The 23,448-nt window shown below is 37.8% G+C and overlaps 1 protein-coding gene across 3 annotated transcripts; it reads right to left on the bottom strand.

Annotated features, from left to right (window-relative positions):
• Positions 1–424: 424 nt before the first annotated feature.
• il34 (interleukin 34) lies at positions 425–23,448 on the bottom strand. 3 transcript variants are annotated; one of them, XM_049723200.2, is made up of 8 exons: positions 23,237–23,448; positions 15,351–15,661; positions 12,558–12,661; positions 11,413–11,490; positions 11,238–11,315; positions 8,191–8,298; positions 6,318–6,498; positions 425–4,939 (listed from the first exon to the last, which is right to left on the bottom strand). In XM_049723200.2, exons 2-8 carry the CDS (start codon positions 15,394–15,396, stop codon positions 4,881–4,883), a joined length of 654 nt encoding a protein of 217 aa, XP_049579157.1. In that variant the 5' UTR covers positions 15,397–15,661; positions 23,237–23,448; the 3' UTR covers positions 425–4,880. The 3 variants fall into 3 exon arrangements, with proteins under 3 accessions (XP_049579157.1, XP_049579159.1, XP_049579158.1); XM_049723202.2 differs by lacking the exon at positions 23,237–23,448 and adding an exon at positions 20,071–21,663; XM_049723201.2 differs by lacking the exon at positions 23,237–23,448 and adding an exon at positions 16,576–20,024.

A 23,448-nucleotide genomic window follows, 5' to 3' on the forward strand; every position in this document is an offset into this window, starting at 1 on the left:
CCAGTAAAGTTATGAAATTATACAATGATTTGATATCCAAATATTATTTGACTCTTTTCTATCAGGAAAAAAATCAATATTTTACTTACTATTGAAAACTTGAACAATATGTAATAAATTGTGAGGATTTAGCATTAGCATTAATCCTCATCATCGCAAATACAGATCAAATCTGGGTATTTTTGTCTTCTATGAAAGTCATCAAATTGAAGTTTAAAGCACAGTTTTACATGCTTTACAGTGATGGCTGCAGATTTTTTTTTCTCTCCCGGCGCTATATATATATATATATATATATATATATATATATATATATATATATATATATATATATATATATATATAATGTGATATTATATCTTTATAAAATGTATTTCCTAGCTGATGTTTATGTAATGTCACAAAGAATTTGACAATACAGTACTTAAAAGTGGAAAGATCTGTTTTATTATGTAATGAAATATTATCGTGCTCAATTCTGAGCACAATAGACACAACTTTAGTTGATAAAAATAACAATTTAATTATACTTCTTTCATAAGCGTATTGTCACATACAGTAGCATTATACATTTCCAAAAATAAATAAATTCAGTAACCTGTGATCTATGTTTAAAACAAGCAAACATTGTTTTTGCAGGCATATTTATGTTGTCCATTGTCATTCAGAGGTTGCAAATAGCACTTCAAGATTAATTTTTTTTCTTTTTTCGATACACTTTAAAAACACTCGTGACAAATACGTATCATCGCATTTGAGTGATGTGATTGATAGTGTGAGCAAAAACCCAAGCTGCATGTACTTCAATACACATGGTTCAGCAATTATTGTACACATTGTACACGAAAAGGTATGAGAAACAATACAGTTGATGTCAGATCCAAAATATGACCAATGACAATAACGACTGACACATAGGGCATGTGTCAAAAAAGTTCCAGGATTGGCATCACTACATATTTATATTTGAAATTCATATTACCGTAATTTTCGGACTATAAGTCGCGGTTTTTTTTCATAGTTTGGATGGAGGGGCGACTTATAATAAGGAGCGACTTGTGTTTTTAAAAAAAAAAAAAAAAAAAAAAAAAAAAAGTGAAACCGCGATAAATGAACCGCAATGTAGCAAGGGATTACTGTAATTTGAATTTCAAGTGACGTCAGCAGCGCGGCGCGGCGGTTGTTTACAAAAAGGACAAAGATTGATCACGGGATGACGAAGATGACGAAGGGCCCCACGTACTACCGGCATCATTTGCGGCTTTGTTTCTAAGTGACACGGAGGATGAAGAGTTTGAAGGATTTAAGGAGCTCTCTTCCACTTCCGTGGCTGGAAGTCCACGCCGCCACACGCCTGGAAGTTTGTTTTGTTAAATAAAAAGCCGTTTACCAAACCCACGTCTTTCCTTGAACTTTGTTAACGCTACAATATAGTTATATAGTAGATCTGTGGAATAACGACGAGGCTGACGTCAGGGCGCACGCGCGGCGTTGTTGACAAAGGACGAGGAATTTTATCAATGGATTTAATGATTTCGAGTGCACAGATGGGTTGATAATACTATTGCTTATATAATAGTTATTTGATATCTAATTATATATCGTTATATGGGCCTGTGGAATATTTTGAAGTGCAAGCGCCGTCAGCGGCGCGCACCCATTGTTGACAAAGGACGATCGATGGATTTAATGAGTTGGAGTGACACAGATGGTTTTATTAGCGTGTTATTTATGTAATAGTTTTTTTGAATATCGTAATAAGTTACGTCAGGCCCGTTCTCAGCTCTTCGTTTGTGTTTAAGTCACGTTAGCAGACGTACCTATCGTTTAGCCTGTTGTTGCTCGTTCATGTCTGGTCTTGGATTTTGTCTAATAAATTTCCCCCCCAAAATGCGACTTATACTCCGAGCGACTTATATATGTTTTTTTTCACGTTATTGGGTATTTTATGGCTAATGCGACCTATAGTCCGGAGCGACTTTTAGTCCAAAAATTACGGTACATGTTATCATAATCTCTATTCTGTGCCATGCCTTCATGCACACTAGATTCTTCCAGGATTCTCCATAACTTTCATCCCTGCCATCTTGACATCTTTAAAATGGAGCTTGGAAAAGAAGACAAATTTCCACAGAGCTAGGTTTGGTGAGTGCGAGATTACTCCAGTAATGCAATGTTTTCCTCTGTGGGATGCCCAGGGTGAACAGATGGATGGATGATAATGGGAAAAGCAACAATAAATTGTCATGCCCCAATCTCAATTTTTCTCAGAAACTGAATGTAGCAAATGGCACAGGATGTCTTTTGTCGACGCGCTGGTTAATCGTCTGGCCTACATTGAAGGGGACAACCTGTATACCTTTTGTGAATGTAGCCTGGAACTTTTCTGACACATCACACATTTTAAAACTTGAACATACGTTAATTATATTGATAGATTAAGAATAGTAACTTGTTTGCACTATCAGTAGATTTTTATTTGCTTTATTTAAGTACACAAAAATATAGAAAATGCAAAAAATAAATCATGTAATTTGTCATAATTTATTATTGGACATGGATTTAACATAATAACTACACTGCTCCAAAAAAATAAAGGAACACTTTGAAAACACATCAGATTTCAATGGTGAAAAAAAAAGTTGGATATCTATACTGATAGACAGTTTAATGTCTCAGGAACAAAAGGATGCCACATCTTTTGATGGAAATAAACGTTTTCAGCCTACAGAGGGCTCAGTATATAGACACCCCAAAAATCAAAGTGAAAAGTGGCAGCATCATCCATTTTGCCTAAATTCAATTTCTGCAACTCAAAATTATTTTCAATATCTTGTGTGGCCCCCACGAGTTTGTATGCATGCTTGACAACGTCACGGCATGCTCCTAATGAGACAACAGATGGTGTCTTGTGGGATGTCCTCCCAGATCTGCCTAAGGGCGTCAGCAAGCTCCTTTAAAGTCTGAGGAGCAACCTGGCGGCGTCTGATGGACCGAAACATTATGTCCCAGAGGTGTTCTATCGGGTTTAGATCAGGTGATTGTGAGGGCCATTCAATTGTGTCAATTCCTTCATACTCCAGTTCCTTTAATTTTTTTGAGCAGTGTATATACATAAGTGCTTAACATTTTTGTTGGATCACCTTCAACATTCAATACACGTTTTTTTTTTTAATACTCTAAAAAAAGACTTATGCGCAAATGTTAAAATGAGGCCCAGTGTTTGTTTTCTGTTTTTGTTGAACTCTTTAATAAACACTTGAACCTATTGTCTCACAGTTTTATTGATCACAAGATAGAAAAGACTTGGAATAAAGCTGGTTTGATGTGAAAAAAGCTTTAAAGTAGTTTGAATGCTTTTGTCATTTTATTTGACCTTAGCTTGCAATATTTTTCTGGTAGGTAACTTCACTATGGTGAGGCTTCATTTATTGTAGAATAACTTGCAGCTTAATATTTTCCAAATACTTATAATATTAAAAGAAAAAAGAAGCAATGTTATGGTGACACAGTGGTAAAATTATGAGATTAAAGTCATGTTAGAAGAATTAAGTGTAATATTTCTATCTTGAGTTGTAATTTTATCCAGATGTCAAAGATGCAGCAGTCAATCTTTATAATAATATATATTGTAAGCAGTCAATCTTTATAATAATATATATTGTAAGTCTTTACAAACACTTATGATGTCATTCTGGAGTTATTTATCAGTACTCGGGTGAGTTTTTTTTTTTTTTTGACAAAATGACACAACATTGTGCTGTATATTTAAAGTGTTCTACTTTTTCTGAATATCACATTCTGTTCTTTATTTTACGCTGTGCAATCTTTGGTTGGAAAACATTCGTTTTTGGAGCATTAATATTCCACAAACTAAACAGAAAAACATGGCTTACAAAAGGACAAATTTGCTTATACTGCATAAGTAAAAAGAAAAATGTAAATGTAATTTTTCTAATCCATTGCTTGTAAATACAGTTGTATGACCCACATTGACAGTGCACAATGATGCATGTGAAATAGATACTGAAAAAAACAACAACATAATTTGCTAGACCACTGACAATCCAACCATGAAAATTCAGACTCATTTTTGCACATATTCTCCTGAAATCATGTCTGTCAAGGCTCTTCTAATGCAAAGTAAATGCACAGTAAAACATAAAAGCTGGACAGATTTATTACTATTTGTTTGTCATTGCCTGAGTCTCTTTGTGCACAGCAAATGTTCAGAATAAAATACTTTTCATGGATAACACACAGAACAATATAGGTAATAAAAGCATAAAAGCAATTATGCTTTTATTACCATCAGAACCTGGGCGGGGGTGGGGTAAGTAGCCTGTCTTTTGAGAGGGAGTTCACAGACATTGCAGTCACCAAGAATATGGTTGCAAAGCAGAGTTCACCAATATGATTGTGGTGTAAAGTCAGCCGGTCATATCATAAATCCAACGTGAAGCACATTGTAATAGGCTCATTTGACATGAACCAGGCAGGCACCTACACAAGAACACATGGTGGGCTTTTCAAGCCGGATGGTTGGGCAAGCATTGTCCTCCAGAGTTTTAAGTGCACCCTGCGGTGTGGATAAGGCAGGTTGCAGCGTGTGCCACATTCCAGATGGACAAATAAACTTGACTTGACTTGACCCCATCCATCTTGGCAAATAATTTAGGTCATATATATATCATGCATCTGGTAAATTATATGTCAATATGAACAAATCTCTGAGGAGATATTAAGGCCAAACGATATATATCATATTATCCAGCAGGCTTTGAGGAAAAAAAGTTAAAGTGGATTGTCCTTCAAGATCCCTGAAGGTCAAAGAAAATACCTATTCAGACGAGGAACCACCTCACCCCACTGGCCTCTTCTCAGCTATTTGCCGTTGAGACTTTCTTCTTGATTTTACGACAATGGGAGGAATCCAATTCTATAAAATAAAAAATGAAAAAAATTGTGAGAACTTAAGAATTTCATATTACGCATGGAAGTAAAAAGTTCAAATCAAAACAGTATGTTTGCATTTGCGGCAAAAAACAAAATGTGAAACAAAAAAATATGCCTCTAAAGTCTCGCAAAACATCATAAGAGCAGTGACCATTTAATGGAATTAAGTCGACGAGTAGTTTTGTTTTTTTGTTGTTGTTTTTCGGTTGAGTGTGTAACCGTTTTTCCATTGAGTACCATCCATCCATCCATCCATCCATCCATCCATCCATCCATCCATCCATCCATCCATCCATCCATCCATCCATCCATCCATCCATCCATCCATCCATCCATCCATCCATCCATCCATCCATCCATCCATCCATCCATTTATTTTCTGTACTGCTTGTTCCCACAGGGGTCGCGGGTGCAGCAGTCATTGGGCAGGGGCAGTCGAGCACCGTGACGCCCCCACACCCTCAAAAGAAAAGTCTGTTTTGATCACAAGAGTTGGTAAATATAAAAAATGTACAAATGATAATAACAAATTCTTAAATGTCTGATTCTAAGATTGTCAGTGTTTTTCATTTTAGAATAACACAGTCCAGATATCCAAACAATCACTTTCTCTATTGAACTGTTGTTTTTCAGGATGTTGCATGGTCACTGTGCTTATTTTCAAAACACATGTGCATAGAGTGCGAAGGTTCGGCTTGGCCCACAGCAAGTCACAAGTGATCTTAACAAAAAGAGCTCCAGAACAACAAAAAAGCACAGTCAATGAACCACATATTATTAGGATTTTAACAAGTGCTTGAAATGTTCCAGTAATTGTTTTACTGCTTTGCAAGTTTGCTCAAAAAGGAAGTGGCCTTCAGTAGTGGTATATTTTTGGAAGACTCAAAGGTTGTTGTGTTCTCCACAAATCAAAAACTTGTACAACACATGGTCTGCTGCCACATATTGACAATGGCAGATTGCGCATGACACGTCACTTTCAAACATTGAGTATTCAGACAATGAACATTAAAGACTGCCTTTTCAGTCCATGGAAGAATTACATTTGGGTCTGACACCAGTGTTTGTGGCGCAACTTTTGAATTTTGAGGAGCAATTTTTGTCATGTTAATGAACAAAGATCACAAGAGTATTTCAAATATTTAATGACAGAACAAGATGGTTGATTCAACATCTGAAATGTTTGTGTGACTTGAGGCATGTTTTCCAATGCTAATATGACTTCACAGGCGGAGAAGTGAATCTGCACAGGTACTAAAACAATAATTTTTACATCTTTTATCATGCTTACAAATACGGTAAAAGAGAATTGACATTAAATTCTAAGTTATTACCGATGGACTTAGTTGTCTGATACTCACGGTCATGTGTTTCTGTGGTGGCAAAGCATTCACTGAAGAGGCAATGCATGGTGCGACAGAAATTGTCCAAAAGTGATTTTGGAGTAGCAATCCTCCAGCTGGATTCTGGCACTCTGTCTGACTCTTCTGTTAAACAATCCCAAATATCTTGGATTGCGACTGGAAGCTCCTGCTGGAAAAGCTAAACACAAACACACAGTTTTTAGTCATTGCATTTTTGCATGACAAACAAATCTGAATTGTAAGTTCGTATGTAAATAAATAAAATAAATAAAAAGCCTCACCTTGTTCTAGAATTAAACATACAAATTAAATGAAAACATACACAGGGAGCTCACTCATGACCAATTAAGAGAGTCAGCAACATTATTTGAATTATATCAGATTAAATCAAAATGTTATTTGAGGTTAAATTCTTATTTAGATTAGCAGCTAAATTGAGAACACATAAATTGCATTCAGTAATAACTACCACATTTCGAGAAGTTAAGTTTTTAGGTACGTACGACAGTATCTATTTGAGGTCAATCTTGGTTTCATGAACCGCAGTTTTGGGTCATTGAAATAATTACCCATTGAAAACTTAGTAGGGTTTATCTAGTACTCACAATTATTACCAAATAATGCAGATGAGGAATGTTACATGAGAGCGTGACAATACATTGGTCATATATACAAGGCTTGAAATAAGTTTTTTTCCCCAGATACACAATTTTTTTTTTCTTGGGTCGAAGCGCAATTGTAATTGCAAAAGACAAACATACCAATAAGAGATCATCAATTGCAGAGTTGGCAACCTATAGAATTTCATTTCCAGAACAACTGTTTTTGTCCCAATTATGATCAATCTTGACAAGTTTAAGATCAGGGGATGTTTGAGAATAATTGTCAATTTTTGTAGTACACGTGAAGCCCTTTGAGACTTGCTTGTGATTTAGAGCTATATATGTAAATAAACTTGACTTGACAAAGGACAATTGCCTGTGTTCTAAGGTGTAATAGAATGTAGCTAATAAAAAAAGGTCTGACTGCGGAACAATGAAAAAAAAGAATTAAAAAAAGTACAACTGGAAACACCAAAATAATAACCCTTGCAGAGATATTAATTTGACTTCACCGAATCAATTATTAAGTTGATTTTCATGCTGTCTCAATGATTTTTCCCCACTGTCTTTTTTATTTTTTTTTCAATTGAGGGTTTTTCTATCAAAAAATTACCCTAAAACCACTATTATTCCCTCCTCTTGTGAGTCCTTTTATGTTGCATGTTTATGTTATGTTGTTGTTACTATGTATCGTCTTTAATTTGTTAGATCATGCAAGTTTTCTGCCTTGGAGGACTAGACTCTTGGACTCTTGAGAATCTGTCTGTGTCTGTGGTTTTCATTGCCCTCTGAAAAACACAAAATGCAAATTGCACAATAGCAAACGGCTAATGAAAACAGAAATTGTATATATATATATTAAAAAAAAAAAAAAAAACGCAGAAAAGTCTTTAGGCTCTCCAGAGGTGATTTTTGAGCCGATGTAGTAAAAGTGTATCACAAAATTATAATAAACACTTTTTTTTTTTGCGTTTCCACAGTTATATGACAACGTCTCTAGCAGCAGCTGCTGGTTCGATGTATGTATAATTTGAAGTAATCATAAAAAGAGTCAAACTGTATCTCCTGATAACAACTGTCCTATCCTGATTACCCCAAGGGTCCATCCCTCTATTCCTCCCTAATAATCATAAATAGGATCAATGTGACATTCCTGTGCTTCCAAATGCCCTCGGAGTCTTGCGCTCCGTGGCAAACTCAATTGTGTTAAATTTCTTCAAGTAGCCACTTAATACAAACATGCCAGAGAAGGATGACCGCTGTCTTACCTCTGGAGGATGCGACTGCACAAAGACTCCCTCGGCATCTTGCAGACGTCTCTCCAACTCTGATGTGTAGGGACGCGAAGGATGTCTTTCTGGCATCACTCGGATGATCTGGGAATTTCATTTGGATTTAAGGACGTGCTACAAAAATGTAATACATGGCAGTTGTAATAGCATATGATTAGTTAATACTGTAACATTCATACTTTTTTCATTCCAGGCCTTTTTTCTTGTGACGTGAAATTACCTTTGAAGTGTTATTTTTATTTTAATACTTCTTTTCAGTGTCATTAAGTCCGTTATATCTGTGTTGTTATGTCTTGGTTGGAAATTAGCAATTTAAAATTCTAATTAATTGTAAGCAAATGCGTTTCCAACCAAAAAAAGAAAAGCAATGGATGGATTGGAGAGAGTTGTGGTAGGCTGTACGTTATATCTGACTCAGAGTTTTATTGTTGACCCGCACTTACTGTATGAGATGATTTAATGTTTACTGTTGTGCTAAATCCAAATGGAACCTCTTAAGTCTCATGCTCTTCACTGTGTCCAATTGAGAAATCTGACCTCTATGTTTTCCTCCATTTCTCAACTGCCCTAATCATTTCTGTTTAATGGGAGCACCAATCATCACATGCGTTGATGTATATACAGACTGAAATTCACTAGCAGAAAGGACAGCGTGAATACTAACCGCACCAAACCAAAAAAAAAAAAGTCCGCTCCAAACAAGCAGACCAAAGGACCTTTTTGGTGTGAATTTGTCTTTGTTACTATCATCCATCCATTATCTGTACCGTCAATCAAAACAAAGGTCATGGCCGTGCTGGAGCCTATCCCAGCTGACTTATATTCAATCTAAATCTTGTTTATGTTTTCCATTATATGTTTTTCAGTGTTAACATTTTATGTCTGAAGTTTGTATTCAAAGGAATTTCTTTATTATTTCACTTTATTGTTCTGCAAGTTGACATTCTGGCAGGCTTCATCTGCCCACATCGTTACACTTTTCACCGTTGCCTTCACAGTAGTCCATCTCCCTAGCTGTGATCATAATTGAGTTCCACCTCCACATTCTCAACTTCCAAAACAAGATGATCTGTGGTCTTGGACCACATCTTTGTTGGCCTTCCATTATGCTGCATTCTTAAGATCTTTTGGCTTTTGAGGCTGTCATTGACGTGGTTGACTACTTGCTAACGTGACACTTCTTTATAGTACAAACCTGGGCTTTGCATTATGATGGATTTTAGAATCAGGAGTATCTCAACTTGAACCGCAGCCTCATTTTCTGCTGCTTGAAGCCAGGACAGATGGATTTCAGTTGAAGCTTTAGTGCCATTTTGTTCAAGTAACAGGGGAGGCCCAGCCACTTCCTGATTTAGTAATCGTTGGCTTTTACATCTGATTTCAAGTCTGTTGGCAAAGTGATGGCATACAGCTTAAGTGGCCACATCAGGCATTGGTACAAGCGGAACCAGCAGCACCAGGCCTTGAATTTTACCAGCAGAAAGGTGGATCTATGTTCTGTGCTTAATGAATTTGGTTTTGGTTCGATTTTAGTTTTGCTATGTTTTGAATCAGTGAACTTGGAGTCTAATCGTGAGCTCGAGGTTGACTTACTTTGAGATGGGAAACTCGGAGTATCCGGTTCCAGAACAGCTGATAGGAATTAGGTAAATCAACTGAGTAGGTTAATGTGGAGGGAAACGTCTAAAACAGACAGGACGGCGGCTCTTGAACAACAGAGTTGCCTACTCCTGATTTAGATCATCATTAATCTATAAAATATCTAAATTACTTAACATGATGGGATTATTATGATTGAAAATTACAACTCCAAAATCATATATTAACAGTTGTATGACTACTGTTGTGGCAAATTAGAGTATTATTGTACTTTGTTACTTATCTAAAAGCAACACCCTGAAGTCTCCTTTTCTCCTTTCTTAAATTAGATGTTAGTTTTCCTTCCTAGAATCCCCCTCAATGCTTCTTTTGTCTTTTCTTTCTCGTCACTTACCACAGATCTCAGCAATTTTCTTCAAATGTGATTTCTTTCTAAACAAATGTTGTGTCCACTAAACAAAGCTCTTTACAAATCACTTCCAACATCATCCATTGATCCTTCCACAAACACATGTGCTTTTTGTTTTCTACATACTTCTATTTTTTACAACAGCCGTTCCCTTCCAACCATAACGCTCGGGTTCTTTTAAACCAAGCAACAACATATGTCATACCGGTTTTTGACAAATTTAATTCAATTTCAATGGCCGTTCCAGCTTTCACCAGAGCAGTGGAGAGTTGTGTCATCAGCAATTAACATTTGAATACTGAAGAGAAGATGCATATAATTAAAAGAGACACTTGTGCATTCCTTTCAAGTGACCTTTAACATGGAAGAGTTTACACTGTTAAATTACACATATTGCATGTGTGGTTTAAAAAAGACTAGCTGATTTTTCCCTTTGACCTGAATTTGCAATCTGATTCTTTCAGAAACAATCCCACCGGTTTCATCAACCCGCACTACAGATTCTGAAGGCTGTGGGCAGATTTGATTAACATGGTTAACGCATGTAGGCTGAAATTTGATTGCCTCAAAAACATGGTTACATCGACAGCAACATAGTCGAAGCAGTGCAGCCAAAACAAACGGCATGATCTGAAGGGACTGTACCGTTGAGAATAAATTAACATACTTTTGAAATTTCGGTTGTAAATAGTGCTGTCAAGTCGTGATGCCTTGCTCACCCTGATAGGCAGACAATTACCATCCAACTATCTGAAGATTGACGCCAAGTATAGCGGCAGTCTTGTTGAAGGCACGTCAAGTACTTTCCTTGCCACTGGTCTATTTCAGTCAAAGGTCATGCAAAAAGCCATCCGCAAAAGACTTGACGAGATTGGTTCGAGTGTGGTGATCACGTGACATCACATACGTCGGTGACCATTCACATTTACGGTTGAGGAACTTCCAGGTACTACTGCATTTCCACCCCTCACAGATGATATTGACCATCAAAGTTAGCCCAAAAATAAGTACTTACCCTTTTCAACACGCTGTGGTTAACAAGGAACCACATCCTCTGGAGGTGATTTTCTTCCAGGTTCTCCACCCGTAACTTCTATAAAAAAAGATAGAGGAGCTGAGAACTGTTTAACAAAAAGAAACAAAGTGAAATGAAATGTGGACTCACTCAAGCGACGTATTGAAGCGCTTACCATTTTGCTGATGTTTGATAGTTTAAAAACTTCCTCGTGATGAACCTTAATGGTGTAGTTGACAGGAAAGTTGTGCTTCTGCAACACAAACATCTCAAGTTTGTAATTTATACAAAGAGATTGGTTTAATCTTGGTGATGTACCTTGAGTGTATATTTATATTAAAATACGATGAAACAGATGTCTCCAGCACCATGGAGACCGCAAGAGAATGCGCCACCGCTTTCTCATCCAACTCGGATTTTTTATTATCATATATAGCGAGAAATACGGGGGTGGGGATGTGTGGGCTCCCCACATGTAGTACACACGCTCGTAAAATTTAGCTTTTGCATAAGAATCTGTATGTGGTGAGAGGGAAAATAGAATTGTGGCCTACATTATAGATACTGTGTCTCTGCTAGCTACTTGAAATAAATGAGCTTCTCTCACTGATGACTAAACATCTCCTTAGGTAGTATCTTTAATCCCAAAATATTTACGGTACATTAAATATTTACCGATAACTCTCAAGCGGTGCTTGTGCCAGTGTTGAGTGCATCATTTGATTCTATTTGTGAAAAAATACTCAAAAACATTAAATATTGGGAAAAAAATATTCTTTCAAAAGGGTCATCCTCCACATATGTCTTCTGCAATCGAGCAAGTAATCTTTACAGAAATCAAGGTCATGTTGTTCTCTTTTTTCTGTCCAAACCGCTGTCACCATATTAACAAACATCTGGTTTGACTGAATTGCGCCGGTTTAAGAAAAGTGGCGTCGGTTAGTCTATTTTATTGCAAAATATTCTTAAGCCACCCTAAATGTGTTTGGTTTTTAAAGCATCTTTAAAGCATCTTAAAATTTGTATTTTAGAGCATCTTTAAAAACATGTTTGACAGACCACAGTGTCAAAACAACTATTTTTTATGTTAACTGAGCTCAGGATCCTTGCTATGTTTGTCGATAAAAATAGCTTGTGGGCAAGTCTTCAATTTAGATAAAATGATAAAATGACACAATTGATGATTGAGAAAGCACAGTAAAACGATTCTTGAATCCCGTTTACACTACTATGAACCCGAACCACCGCTGTTGGGCAGCCTTCAACTTCCAAGAAAATAGTTCATGTGGCGCGGTTGTAAACTCGCCATCCTTCTCTTACCATATAACGTCGCCTGTGGCTGAGTTTTTCATTAAGCGTCCTCAAGGGAGTGCACATGCTCGGGGGTGTTGGTGCCATCAGAACAGGCATGAGCAAAAACAGGCCTATGAGGACAAAATGAACACCAACAATGTGAACTGATGGAAAAACAAGGACATGAACAGCCCCTAGCAGAATATCAAGCACAAACGTTATTGCAGTAAGCTAATAAACAAAACAATAGTGCTTAAAAAAAACCATACACACACACACGCACACACACACACACACACACACACACACACACACACACACGCACACACACGCACACGCACACACACGCACACACACACACACACACATCCATGCATCCATTTTTTTCTATACCGCTTGTCCACACGGGGCTTGCGGGCGTGTGTATATGAAACTTTCAAGTTGGTGACTATTACTTTTTTATGTCAAATACCTTCTCAAAGTGTTAAAGCTTATAGTGCCGGGCTCTTGCAATTTATACAAGGCGTAGAGCCTTTCCTCTCTGACATGACTGGCGTGTGATTGATGTGTGGTGCAATCCATTCAAAGCACGACCCCCCCCCCCCCAAAAAAAAAATATGAGAAAAACTGCTTGAGGCGGTTCGCAGTGAGGCTGACCTAGAAGAAAGCAGGCGAGATTACATGTCACTGTCAAGACATACAGAACTAGGTTGTAAAGTGTGGTGACAACAAAGCCCCTTCCAGAGTGTGTCCCCTGAACAGCTTACAGGAGATGAGGATATATATAATAGTAATAAAGAGACAAAGGGAAACTTGCTTTAACCAAATAAAGAAATCAACAAGCTCAACTTTTCTTTATCGGCAGCGGAAAGCTACACTGGTGTTGTGTGGGACTACAAAGATACAGCGGGTATTAGCATTTTGCAAATTCATACCTTGTTGACCCTTTTTTGCCTTCAGCTGCTTGTTTGCGTTTATGAAAAGATTAGCTTTTGTCTCATCTGAGTCAAGGATAACTTTTGTTTGTCACCTTGGACTGTACACGTGGGTTTTTTTTTAATTTGTACAGCAACACAACTGCTGACTGAAATCATGTGTTTCCACGTGTGCATCCGCGTGATGAGCTCTTTCCTTGTGTGGCAAATAATTATTCTCTGATTTCAGTAGTCCTTTGTGAAGACAGAGTGATTATGTGATAAACCAAATTATGACAATAGAAAATGTGTGCTTTTACTTTGGAAAAACAATGACTGAACTAGTAACTAAATCAGTTTGAAATGGTTGTGAGTACAGCATCAATCCTTCATGTGTTCTAATGCTGAAATGTTTTGTTTTTAATTACCAAACAATACCAAATGAACAATAATAATTGGTTAATGAGCAGTAATCTAGGAAGGAACGGTTTTGCAATGCACTTTAATGCAAAATAACATTTTATTTGATTATTTGATTAATCGATGGGATAATCGATAAAATAATTTTTAATAAAAATATTTGTGAGTGACAGTCAGTCCTAGAAATGCTTTTAGTCTTCGTATTCTATAGACTGGCATGTTGTTATGCATTCCAAGCCTGATATGTTTCATGGCAGTATTAACATGGCAGGTGAAAACCTCAACCTTGACAACTGTGAAGGCAAAAAAAGAGGTCCTTGGGTACAAAAGCATTCTAAAGTATTCAAACATGGTAGCTTATGCACACAAGGCACGGTCAGATGAATCAGCAATACTAAAAGGCTGTACTCAGATCTTCCAAGAGACACACTTGACATGTGGAAGTGATTGAAATTTGTAAGCCAATGCGACCCATATGTTACACATTGATATGGGATTTGATAGACAGCATGAAAAGTGTGTTTGTATTATACATAAGCATAGCTGGAGTAAGTCATTCTAAACATGTGGTGCAACAGCAAAGTTGCTCTTTCAAGACCTACAGCACAAAGATTTGGAAAGTATTTCAACTCAAATTTTAACTGCTGCCCATGTTGACCGAAGCCAACACCATCAATTCCTTTTTGTTCAGACTTGAAAACATAAATATTTTCCATTTAAAATAATACAAATACAGGGTGTTTCAAGGGTTTTACCGAATTTTGTAGCCTAATAAGATCCAAATTTCACACAAACCTAAAATATTAATGAAATCTGTAAAAAATAACTTGAGTTGAATTTAATGTTTTTTCTTCCTCAGCAAGCATTTTGAAAGAAATTGTGTAAAAATGCAGATGCCTGGATTAAAAATACAACCAATCACGGCTCACCGGTTTGCTGAAGATGAGCCATGATTGGTTGTGACCTGAGATCAGGCAACTGTGATGTCATTTTCAGTTGGGCAGTTAGGCAAGTGGCAAAATGGCTGCCCCCTGAGATGGCTAAATTCCGGTGTTTAATTCATGTTCACAAACAAAACATTAATCACAGGCGTGTGTTTTGACTCCAGAGAACATATTATCACAAAGAAACTTTTGGAGCTGACATTGTCTTTAAAGTTCAATGTATGCTTATTATGTCAACATTTCATTGTTTAAGTTGACAATGAAATGTCTGAAGACTGCAGTTAGTCAAGATCCCATATTACCTGAAAGTGCCACACTAAACAGTTTCACAAAATATAAGCAAAATTATAGCGGATACCCAAAGTCAGTTTGTCAGTGAATTATAAATGAGCCTTCCCCGACTGCAACTCTGTCAGCTTTCACTATCACCATATCGCATAAAATCATAAATAATGGAGTGTCTCTCTCCAGAATCAAACATTTACGTTTATCATTTTTGGCAAGCACAAGAAAACCTTATAGGTGTTTCTAATGCATCTTACCCAAGAGGGCTCCCAGCAGGCGGACTGAGGTGGACCGTTGGACCATACTCTTGGTTTTAATTCCTCAGCTCCAGAGAGCTTTGAATTCAGCACAGTGTTGATGTATTTGTGGCACATATATAAATATCTATATATGTGTGTCCACACATGCAGGGCAAGTCTGGCAGACTGCTGTCGCGGGACTTCTTAAGGGGTGTTCAGCATGCCAAACATGAGTGGTCGGACATCAAGTCTTCATTTCAATTGTTGTACATGCTGGTGACAGCAATTCATTTTGCTTTGTCTCTCGTGCTTCCTTTGTAGTAGGAAATCTGAAAATAAAATAGGAGATGCAATTAGCAATGGACAAGATGCAAATAATCTCACTGAACTAAATAATTGTAGTCATAATCAATGCGAATGCTCCAACAGGCTGAAGTCAAATTTAGTCACATTTTGCTACTTAGATAATTTGGCATGGATAAAAACAGCAATGGCCTTTTGCAGGTGAGAGGCTGTTTAAATAATGCTGAAAGTTGTGTTTATACACCAAATTATTTTTAATAGTTGCTTGTCAAAAATATAAAGACATGTTTTTAATAATTTGCAATGACAACCTGCGAAGCACGTTAAATATTTGACTGCTCCAAATCTAATTTTGGACTCAAGCCACCAGTGGAAGATCACTCACATATACAGCACTTATGTGGAATGTTTACAATCCAGACTTGTTTTGAGAACATCGTAAATAACGACATCTTTTATTCATTGAATCACAAAACTAAAAGATGATTCAGGATGTGTGACAATATTTGAACTTAGTCATCATCCTGGTTCAAGACAACTGAAGAGAATGGCAGCATGTCACTGTGCACAACTTATTTCTATCAGCAGCTTCACTGAAAGTTTCGTAGATGAAAAGGCACATATGTAAACAATGGATTATGCGTAACCTTCTGTATCGAAAAGTATTTATCTGTGTCTGACATTTTCAAAGCAGATGTTACAGCTAACCAAGCAACTCTAAAATGTATGCGTAATAGTTAAATATCTAAAGGTCAGACAAAGGCGGCCTAAGAAAACATATTACATTTTTAACTGATAATTTATTAAGGAAAAAACATTCAAAGTGCCCTGACCCTGTGTGATTAAATATTTGAGTTGTCGCACTTGTTACATCATGAATTTACTGTGGCTAATCACAATATTCAGTTCATTTTCGCTGACCACATTAAAGCCTGATCACCTCCAGATTCTCCTGTTCAATCAAGGAATTATTCATCCATCCGTCCGTCCATCCATCCATCCATCCATCCATCCGTCCGTCCGTCCGTCCGTCCGTCCGTCCGTCCGCCCGTCCGTTCATTCATTCCAAGCAACAGTTAACATTAACAAGGTAACCAAAACATAATACCGTAATTTCCGGACTATAAGCCGCAACTTTTTTCCAAAATTTTGAACCCTGCGGTTTATAGTCAGGTGCGGCTTATATAAGATTTTTTCGTGATTTTTGTGATGACTTAAAAACTTTTATACACTCGTAAAAAGGCTGTGGACCACTGTTGTGCGGTATCTTGAAGAAAAAAACAACAACAAAAATACTATTTTGAAACACTACTATGGCTGCTGCTTATTCTGGCTGTGTTGCTTGTGACTATTATGAGCTTTAGTAGGAATGCACGCTAGGTGGGCTCTAAACCCTTTCTCTTAGTCTGCCATGTGACTCAGAAATTACACAAAGCAGTGGCGCTGTTTGGACCATCTGCATTGTATTAAAACCTAATCAATCAGCATTTAAATTCAATTCTTCTGACATTTTGCTCACCAAAAACAAGTTGTAATGAATGTGAACTTTTAATGCATTTTATTCAGAAGGTTACTGAGGCTTAAATGGCGGCGCGGCGTATTTATGGATTTTTACGGCTTTCTGTGTGCTGTCTTTCTTTGTAAAAAACTCATGTGCACGTGCGGCTTATAGTCCGGTGCGGCTTATATAAGAAAAAAACTAAAATATCCCTGAATTTTAGCTGGTGCGGCTTATAGTCCGGTGCGGCTTATAGTCCGGAAATTACGGTAATTCAGTCAACCCGAACGTTTATACTTACAAGCGTTTTGAGATACGAACTGGAGCCTCAAGATTTTTTTGCCTCCATTACAAAACATGTTCGACCCGTGAGCGACTCTGTCAGAGCGTGTCAGGTGACGTTGTGATGTGTGTGTGCGTGTCTCTACCCTTTGAATATTGACAAGTTCTTCTGTAGTTCCTCCGTAGTTTCATAGTCAATCATGTCGCCTAAGAAAGCTAGCGTAAATAGCTGCAAGCAGCCGGACATAGAACAAAAAAGTTCGTAAGCAGAGGTTTCACTGTATCTAGACATTTATTATGGACAGATTTAGGAACTATTTTCCCTTCAGATGAAGTTTCTCTTGGCAAATTGTCAACTCTGAACTATTGTGAAACTCCAACTACGCATATGGTTGACAGGCATGCTACTTGGCTGGCTCCATGCAGAGTGTCAGAGCAAAGATCAAGATAAAAGGCAAGTTTAGACATTTCACACTTTGAAGACATTCACCAGGTCAGGAGGTTTTGGTTTCTGGCGTTCGTTTGCCTTGTTTGAATCAGAATCAAATTAATTGGTATTATCGGTGACGCATGTCAAGAGGGACAAACAATATTTTACTTCTGGATCAGTGCGCAAGTCAATTTCACATTGATCGTGTGAAATATATTCCAAATGGAATTTAGGTCTCAGCAAAACTCCACAGTTCTGGACTTGCAGGTATACTCGGATTTCAGTTGGTCATACCTGGCCAGCGGCTGCGCTGGTCCTCATCGGTTACGCAGGTGGGTGTGTGCATGTGTGTCAGAGGTCAAGACGGGAGAATCTACGCACCTTAGAGGTTTCGAAAGGTATACGTGTTAAGTAATTAACTTGGGCACGAATAGGAAAATATACCCTTATGTGATTTTAAATCCAAGCTTAGAACATATTCAACGAGTCAAACTCAATAAACACAACTTGTGTTTTTTATTGTAATAAATTTTTATTATTGTTTTTATTAATTTATACCTAGCAGGTTTTGTTTCCTGATCTCAGCTACACAATCTCTTCCTGTTATTGGTTTTCTGATATTGTTTCCTTGTCTGTGCAAATCAATGAATACAATTACAAAGGCGATATCTGATTTTCATTGGTTGATCTGCGTTACATTTTTATTTCTACTATTATTCTAGTTTTTTTTTCCCTGTCATTAACAGAGGGGTGCGATTTTGCCCACGTGCCAGGCAAAAAAGATTCTCATCTAGGCAGCAGGCCATAGGAGGCATAAATCCTTGCAAAATATACATAAAAAAATAAAATATAATATAAAATAAAAAATACATCAATATGGAATACATTCATGCATTTATTTGGGTTCACAGTCATAACAGCCCTCCGGAAAAAAACTATGGGGTGGCATGTGACAAAAAGAAGTTTTACACTTCTGGAAAACTGAAATGAATGAATGAATTTTTAATGGAGCATGGGAAGATTTGTGCTCTCATCATCATCCATGCCTATGAAAAATTTCTGTAGGCGCCACTGATAGCAGCACACTGGTATCACGGCCCCTTCCCCTGTCCTACTGGGGTGGATTCTGGTAGATCCTTCAGGGAGGATCCTCTTGATTGGATCCACATGGCTTACCCACTGTTTAAGTGTGCTTCTCACAAATCATCACTGTCTCTCTGCCCTTAGCTAACACTTCTTAAATACTTTAACTTGTTTGTCTTTGGTTTTGTTTGGTTGTCTCATTCCCACTCTATTGCTCATACACTTAGATTCACGCACTTTGTACACACACTATTTTCAAAGTTATCGTTATTTTAAAGAAATCATTCAAGTGGTCTGTAGTTCTCATGAATTCATTTGCCACTGGGTTAAATGCCAAGAACAGATTTTGCTGTTAACAGCCCATAGTTAAAAACTAATGGCCCCTTATAGACCAGCCACCTATAGGCTAATTAGTTACATTTAAAAAGGAGACCGCTAAAGTCAAAACAACACTGTTCAAAGCCATTTTTCCTGTGATTACGATGCAACTTGGTGGCTTATAAAACAGCAAAGGAGCGTGTTAACATGACTAATGACTTCTGCGCAAGGTTGAAAAGGAGACTAGCGGTAAGATGTGGCAAGCAGCCAGCCAGTTGAGATCATGAAATGGCTGTTGATGCTTTCACCGCATGTTCGGTTGCAAAATCATTCACAGGCTTGCCTAAAAATCTGAGTTGAATTATTTGGTGTCTCTAAATGACAGGGGAGTAGGAAATGACTAATGTGCTGAAGAAACGCGTACGCCATTCCGAATTCTCCTGGCACTTTTCAGTCTGATATGAAGAATTCCAATCCACTGCGACGTGTGTCTGAAAAACTTCCAGGACTGGTGCGATAAAAGATGTATTTCACCCTAGTGTAATTTCAGTCAATAAATAATGACATTTCACCCTATAATCAAAACTGCGTGTGAACACATTTGTACTGTATGGAATGTTTCAAAATCAGACTGACATGAAGCCAGCTTGCAAAAGAAGTGGAATGTTTTATAGTGGAGTGACCCTAAGACGAGGAAAACCCAAAACATGTGCAAGAGTATGCAACCGTGGTTTTCAAAGAACAGCAATAAACACCAAGGATGTGTCAACGGGGTACCAAGCTTACGCTCCATTGAATGCGGGGTCACTTTTTTTTTTTCTTACCTTTGCAAGCTCCTCCATCACGATTTTACAACAAGGCGGTGACGGCAGGAGGGTTAGGAAGAAGTCCCTTTACGATGACAGCTCTTTTATGTGATATAATGTGAGGACTCAACAGGGAGTTCATACCTCCTCTCTGATGTCATAATGTTATACCTAGCAACCTCAACGTGGCGCACAATAAGTATGGTTGCCAACTGTCCCTTGAAAAACTTCCACTCCTTCAATTGGGCATGGCATAATAATGATCCTTTAGAATACAACTCTTACACTTGCCACCCCCTGGCATTGTCATCTGCCTTCTATTCCATTTGCCATTTACACATAAATTCAGATTTAATTTTGGTTTTGGATTCTCCCCTCATCCATGAAATGTTTATTACCGTATGTTCTTTTTCCATCATTTTCTTTCGCAATTTTGTCTACCACACTTTATTGACTTTGACTCTATGTACTGGTTAGTACGCAACAAAACACAGTTATTGACCTATAAACTATTATTCCAACGTTCCTTTGAGTCAATAAAATGCTCTATGCTTCTAAATGCTAAATGCCTCTACCATCAAGTCCTGTCTTCATCTCAGAACAGTTATTATTCCAGTTAATTCTGTACAAATTGACCCCCCGTCCCCAAAAAAAAATACCGAATAAAATAAAAATCTATAACCATACCTTTTATTAAATTTAAGGGAATAGATTCCAATTCTACAACAGCCATCTTGTGTATCATTCCAGTCATCTGTAAATATTTTTAACATTAGCATTTAACTTTTTTTTTTTTAATCAATTGTCAATCAACATTTGGGACCGATAATACCTGCTCGTAACCTTGCCCCTCTGCAACGGAGAAGTCATTGTTTACCATCCCATCCACTCAGATTTTAGTGAAAAAATTGCACACATCTGGAACCTTGTCATCTCGAGGCGTGCCTTGCGGAAATCAAGCAATGAATGTCTCTCAACTTCCTTTGTCTTAACCCAGATAAAACTGAGATGTTGATAATTGGTCCTACTCGTTATCAACACTTATTTAAGGAAACCACTATAACTATAGATAACCGAACTATCACTCAGAGTGATACTGTAACTAATCTCGGGGTAATATTTGACCAAACGCTCTCCTTTCAAAAACACATTAAGAATATAACCAGAATTGCGTTTTTTCACCTTCGTAATATTGCTAAGATTCGTCTGATCCTCTCGACCGGGGATGCGGAAACTATTATACATGCATTCGTCACGTCGCGCCTGGAATACTGTAATGTATTATTCTCTGGTCTTCCTAAATCCAGTATCAAAAGTCTACAGTTAGTGCAAAATGCCGCTGCGAGGCTGCTCTCACGGTCAAGAATATTTGATCACATAACCCCAATATTAGCCAAATTACATTGGCTCCCGGTCCATTTAAGATGTGACTTCAAGGTTCTTCTGCTAACCTATAAATCACTGCATGGCTTAGCGCCTTCATAGCTCGTCGACCTAGTCGTTCCTTATGTTCCGTCTCGTAACCTTCGTTCGCAAAACGCTAGTCTTTTAGTTACACCGAGGGCCAAGACAATGTCTGCAGGTTCTAGAGCAGTGGTTCCCAAACTTTTTCAGACTAGCGCCCCCTTGGCTCCCCAGTGAATTCCTAGGGCCCCCCCCCCCCCCCCGACCCCCCCCCCCCCCCCCCCTAACCCTCCCCAGCCAGGGAGGGTTAGGTGGCACAAAAGCTGATAGCGGCTAGCTGGATTCTCGGGGACCAATTCAAGATGAGGAAACTGCAGCTCAACCTCCTTGAAGACACTGCCAGTACAATCAAGGGCACCGCCGACATCCATTTTTTCATTGATTTTCAGATTATGTATTACTTGTGCCCTCTCTGCATCCATTACAACCTGGTGATCCTGAAAGGGGGATCCTTCCATCTGTGGTCCCTTCTCAAGGTTTCTCATTTTCCCCTGGCTGTTTTTTTTTTTTTAGTTTTTCCTTGCCCTTTTGGGAGCTTAAGATCAGGGGATGCTTTGAGAATAATTGTCAAATTTTGTCTATGTGAAGCCCTTTGAGACTGTTTGTGATTTAGCGCTATACAAATAAACTTGACTTGACTTGACTTGAACCTTGCCCAACACACTCATAATACAAGCAGGACGAACAAGTCATAGATAGCTTTTTGCTTCACTTCCTTTCCCATTGTCTGTTTCTATCTTACAAACTGATTTGCATTTTTTGCCGAACAGCCAACGATAGTGATCAATTGTTGAGTAAGGTTCAGGATATGGGTACATCCTATTTCATGAAACTATTTTTGGATATAAGATAAACAATGGCTTCTCATGTTACTTGCTCACTGTGGTGTGAAAGTAATGATTTTGATTGACATTGTAAGACTCAAACATCCTCCAAAACAGATACTTCTATATAGTTAACAATTCAGACCAATGGAAAATTTGTATCAATGGATCTAAGGATACTACATCTATGTGAATATGATCGTAATCCCACAGGTATTAAAATTTTCTCCAAGTTGGAGGGTGTTCAAAAAGTGACAGGGTGACCCTCAATCAACTCGACAAACTGTTTTTTACAATCACTTCAGTGGGAAATTGCGTATCCTGTCTACTATGGATAAGAGCAACACACAAATACATTAGACAATTTTGACTTGGTTCACGTCACTATTCCGAGGACCATGTTTCTGCTTGCTGTAGACACTCACCTGAACAAATGATTAAATTAGCAAAAAGTGACATTATAAAGTGCAACACTGAAGTAAAACGCAATCCATACACAACATACTGTGAAACATCTGACAGATGAAAGACATTAAGTTTCATACTACAGTATAATAATAATAATAATAATAATAATAATAATAATAATAATAATAATAATAATAATAAATCATTTTACAGCATGAGTGGGTTGAATTGAAACGTTGCAAATCAAAACATTCAACTTGAAATTCCAATTTCTTACTGCTCTTAAACTAATTACCGCACGTAATTTATTTATACAATATGTCCCACGTGGTCACACCACCAATAGCGCAAGTCATTGTTGCACAAGTCCTTAGTCAACACATACACTCCCATTCATAGCCAATAAGTTCAGTCACCTTATTGCACTAAACAAAAGTAAAACTTGAAAGTGGCAAAACACTCGAAATCCGTTCCAAATAGTCACGCACCTTTCCCCGGCCTTTGGTCCACAGTTTCGTTACCCCACTGTCAGGTACGCACAGCTCCAATCCTAATTGTGTGGAATGACAAAATCCGATCAAGCATTAGCGAACAAAGTTAATTCAAGGGAAGTCCATCACTTGCTCCGCGCGTCCGTGCTTGCTTCCTCAAAGTGTGCGCAAAGACTGCGGAGGAGAGTAGGTCGCAACAGGTTGTTCTG

The sequence above is a fragment of the Syngnathus scovelli genome, chromosome 6 (assembly GCF_024217435.2).
Source record: "Syngnathus scovelli strain Florida chromosome 6, RoL_Ssco_1.2, whole genome shotgun sequence".
Taxonomy (NCBI): domain Eukaryota; kingdom Metazoa; phylum Chordata; class Actinopteri; order Syngnathiformes; family Syngnathidae; genus Syngnathus; species Syngnathus scovelli.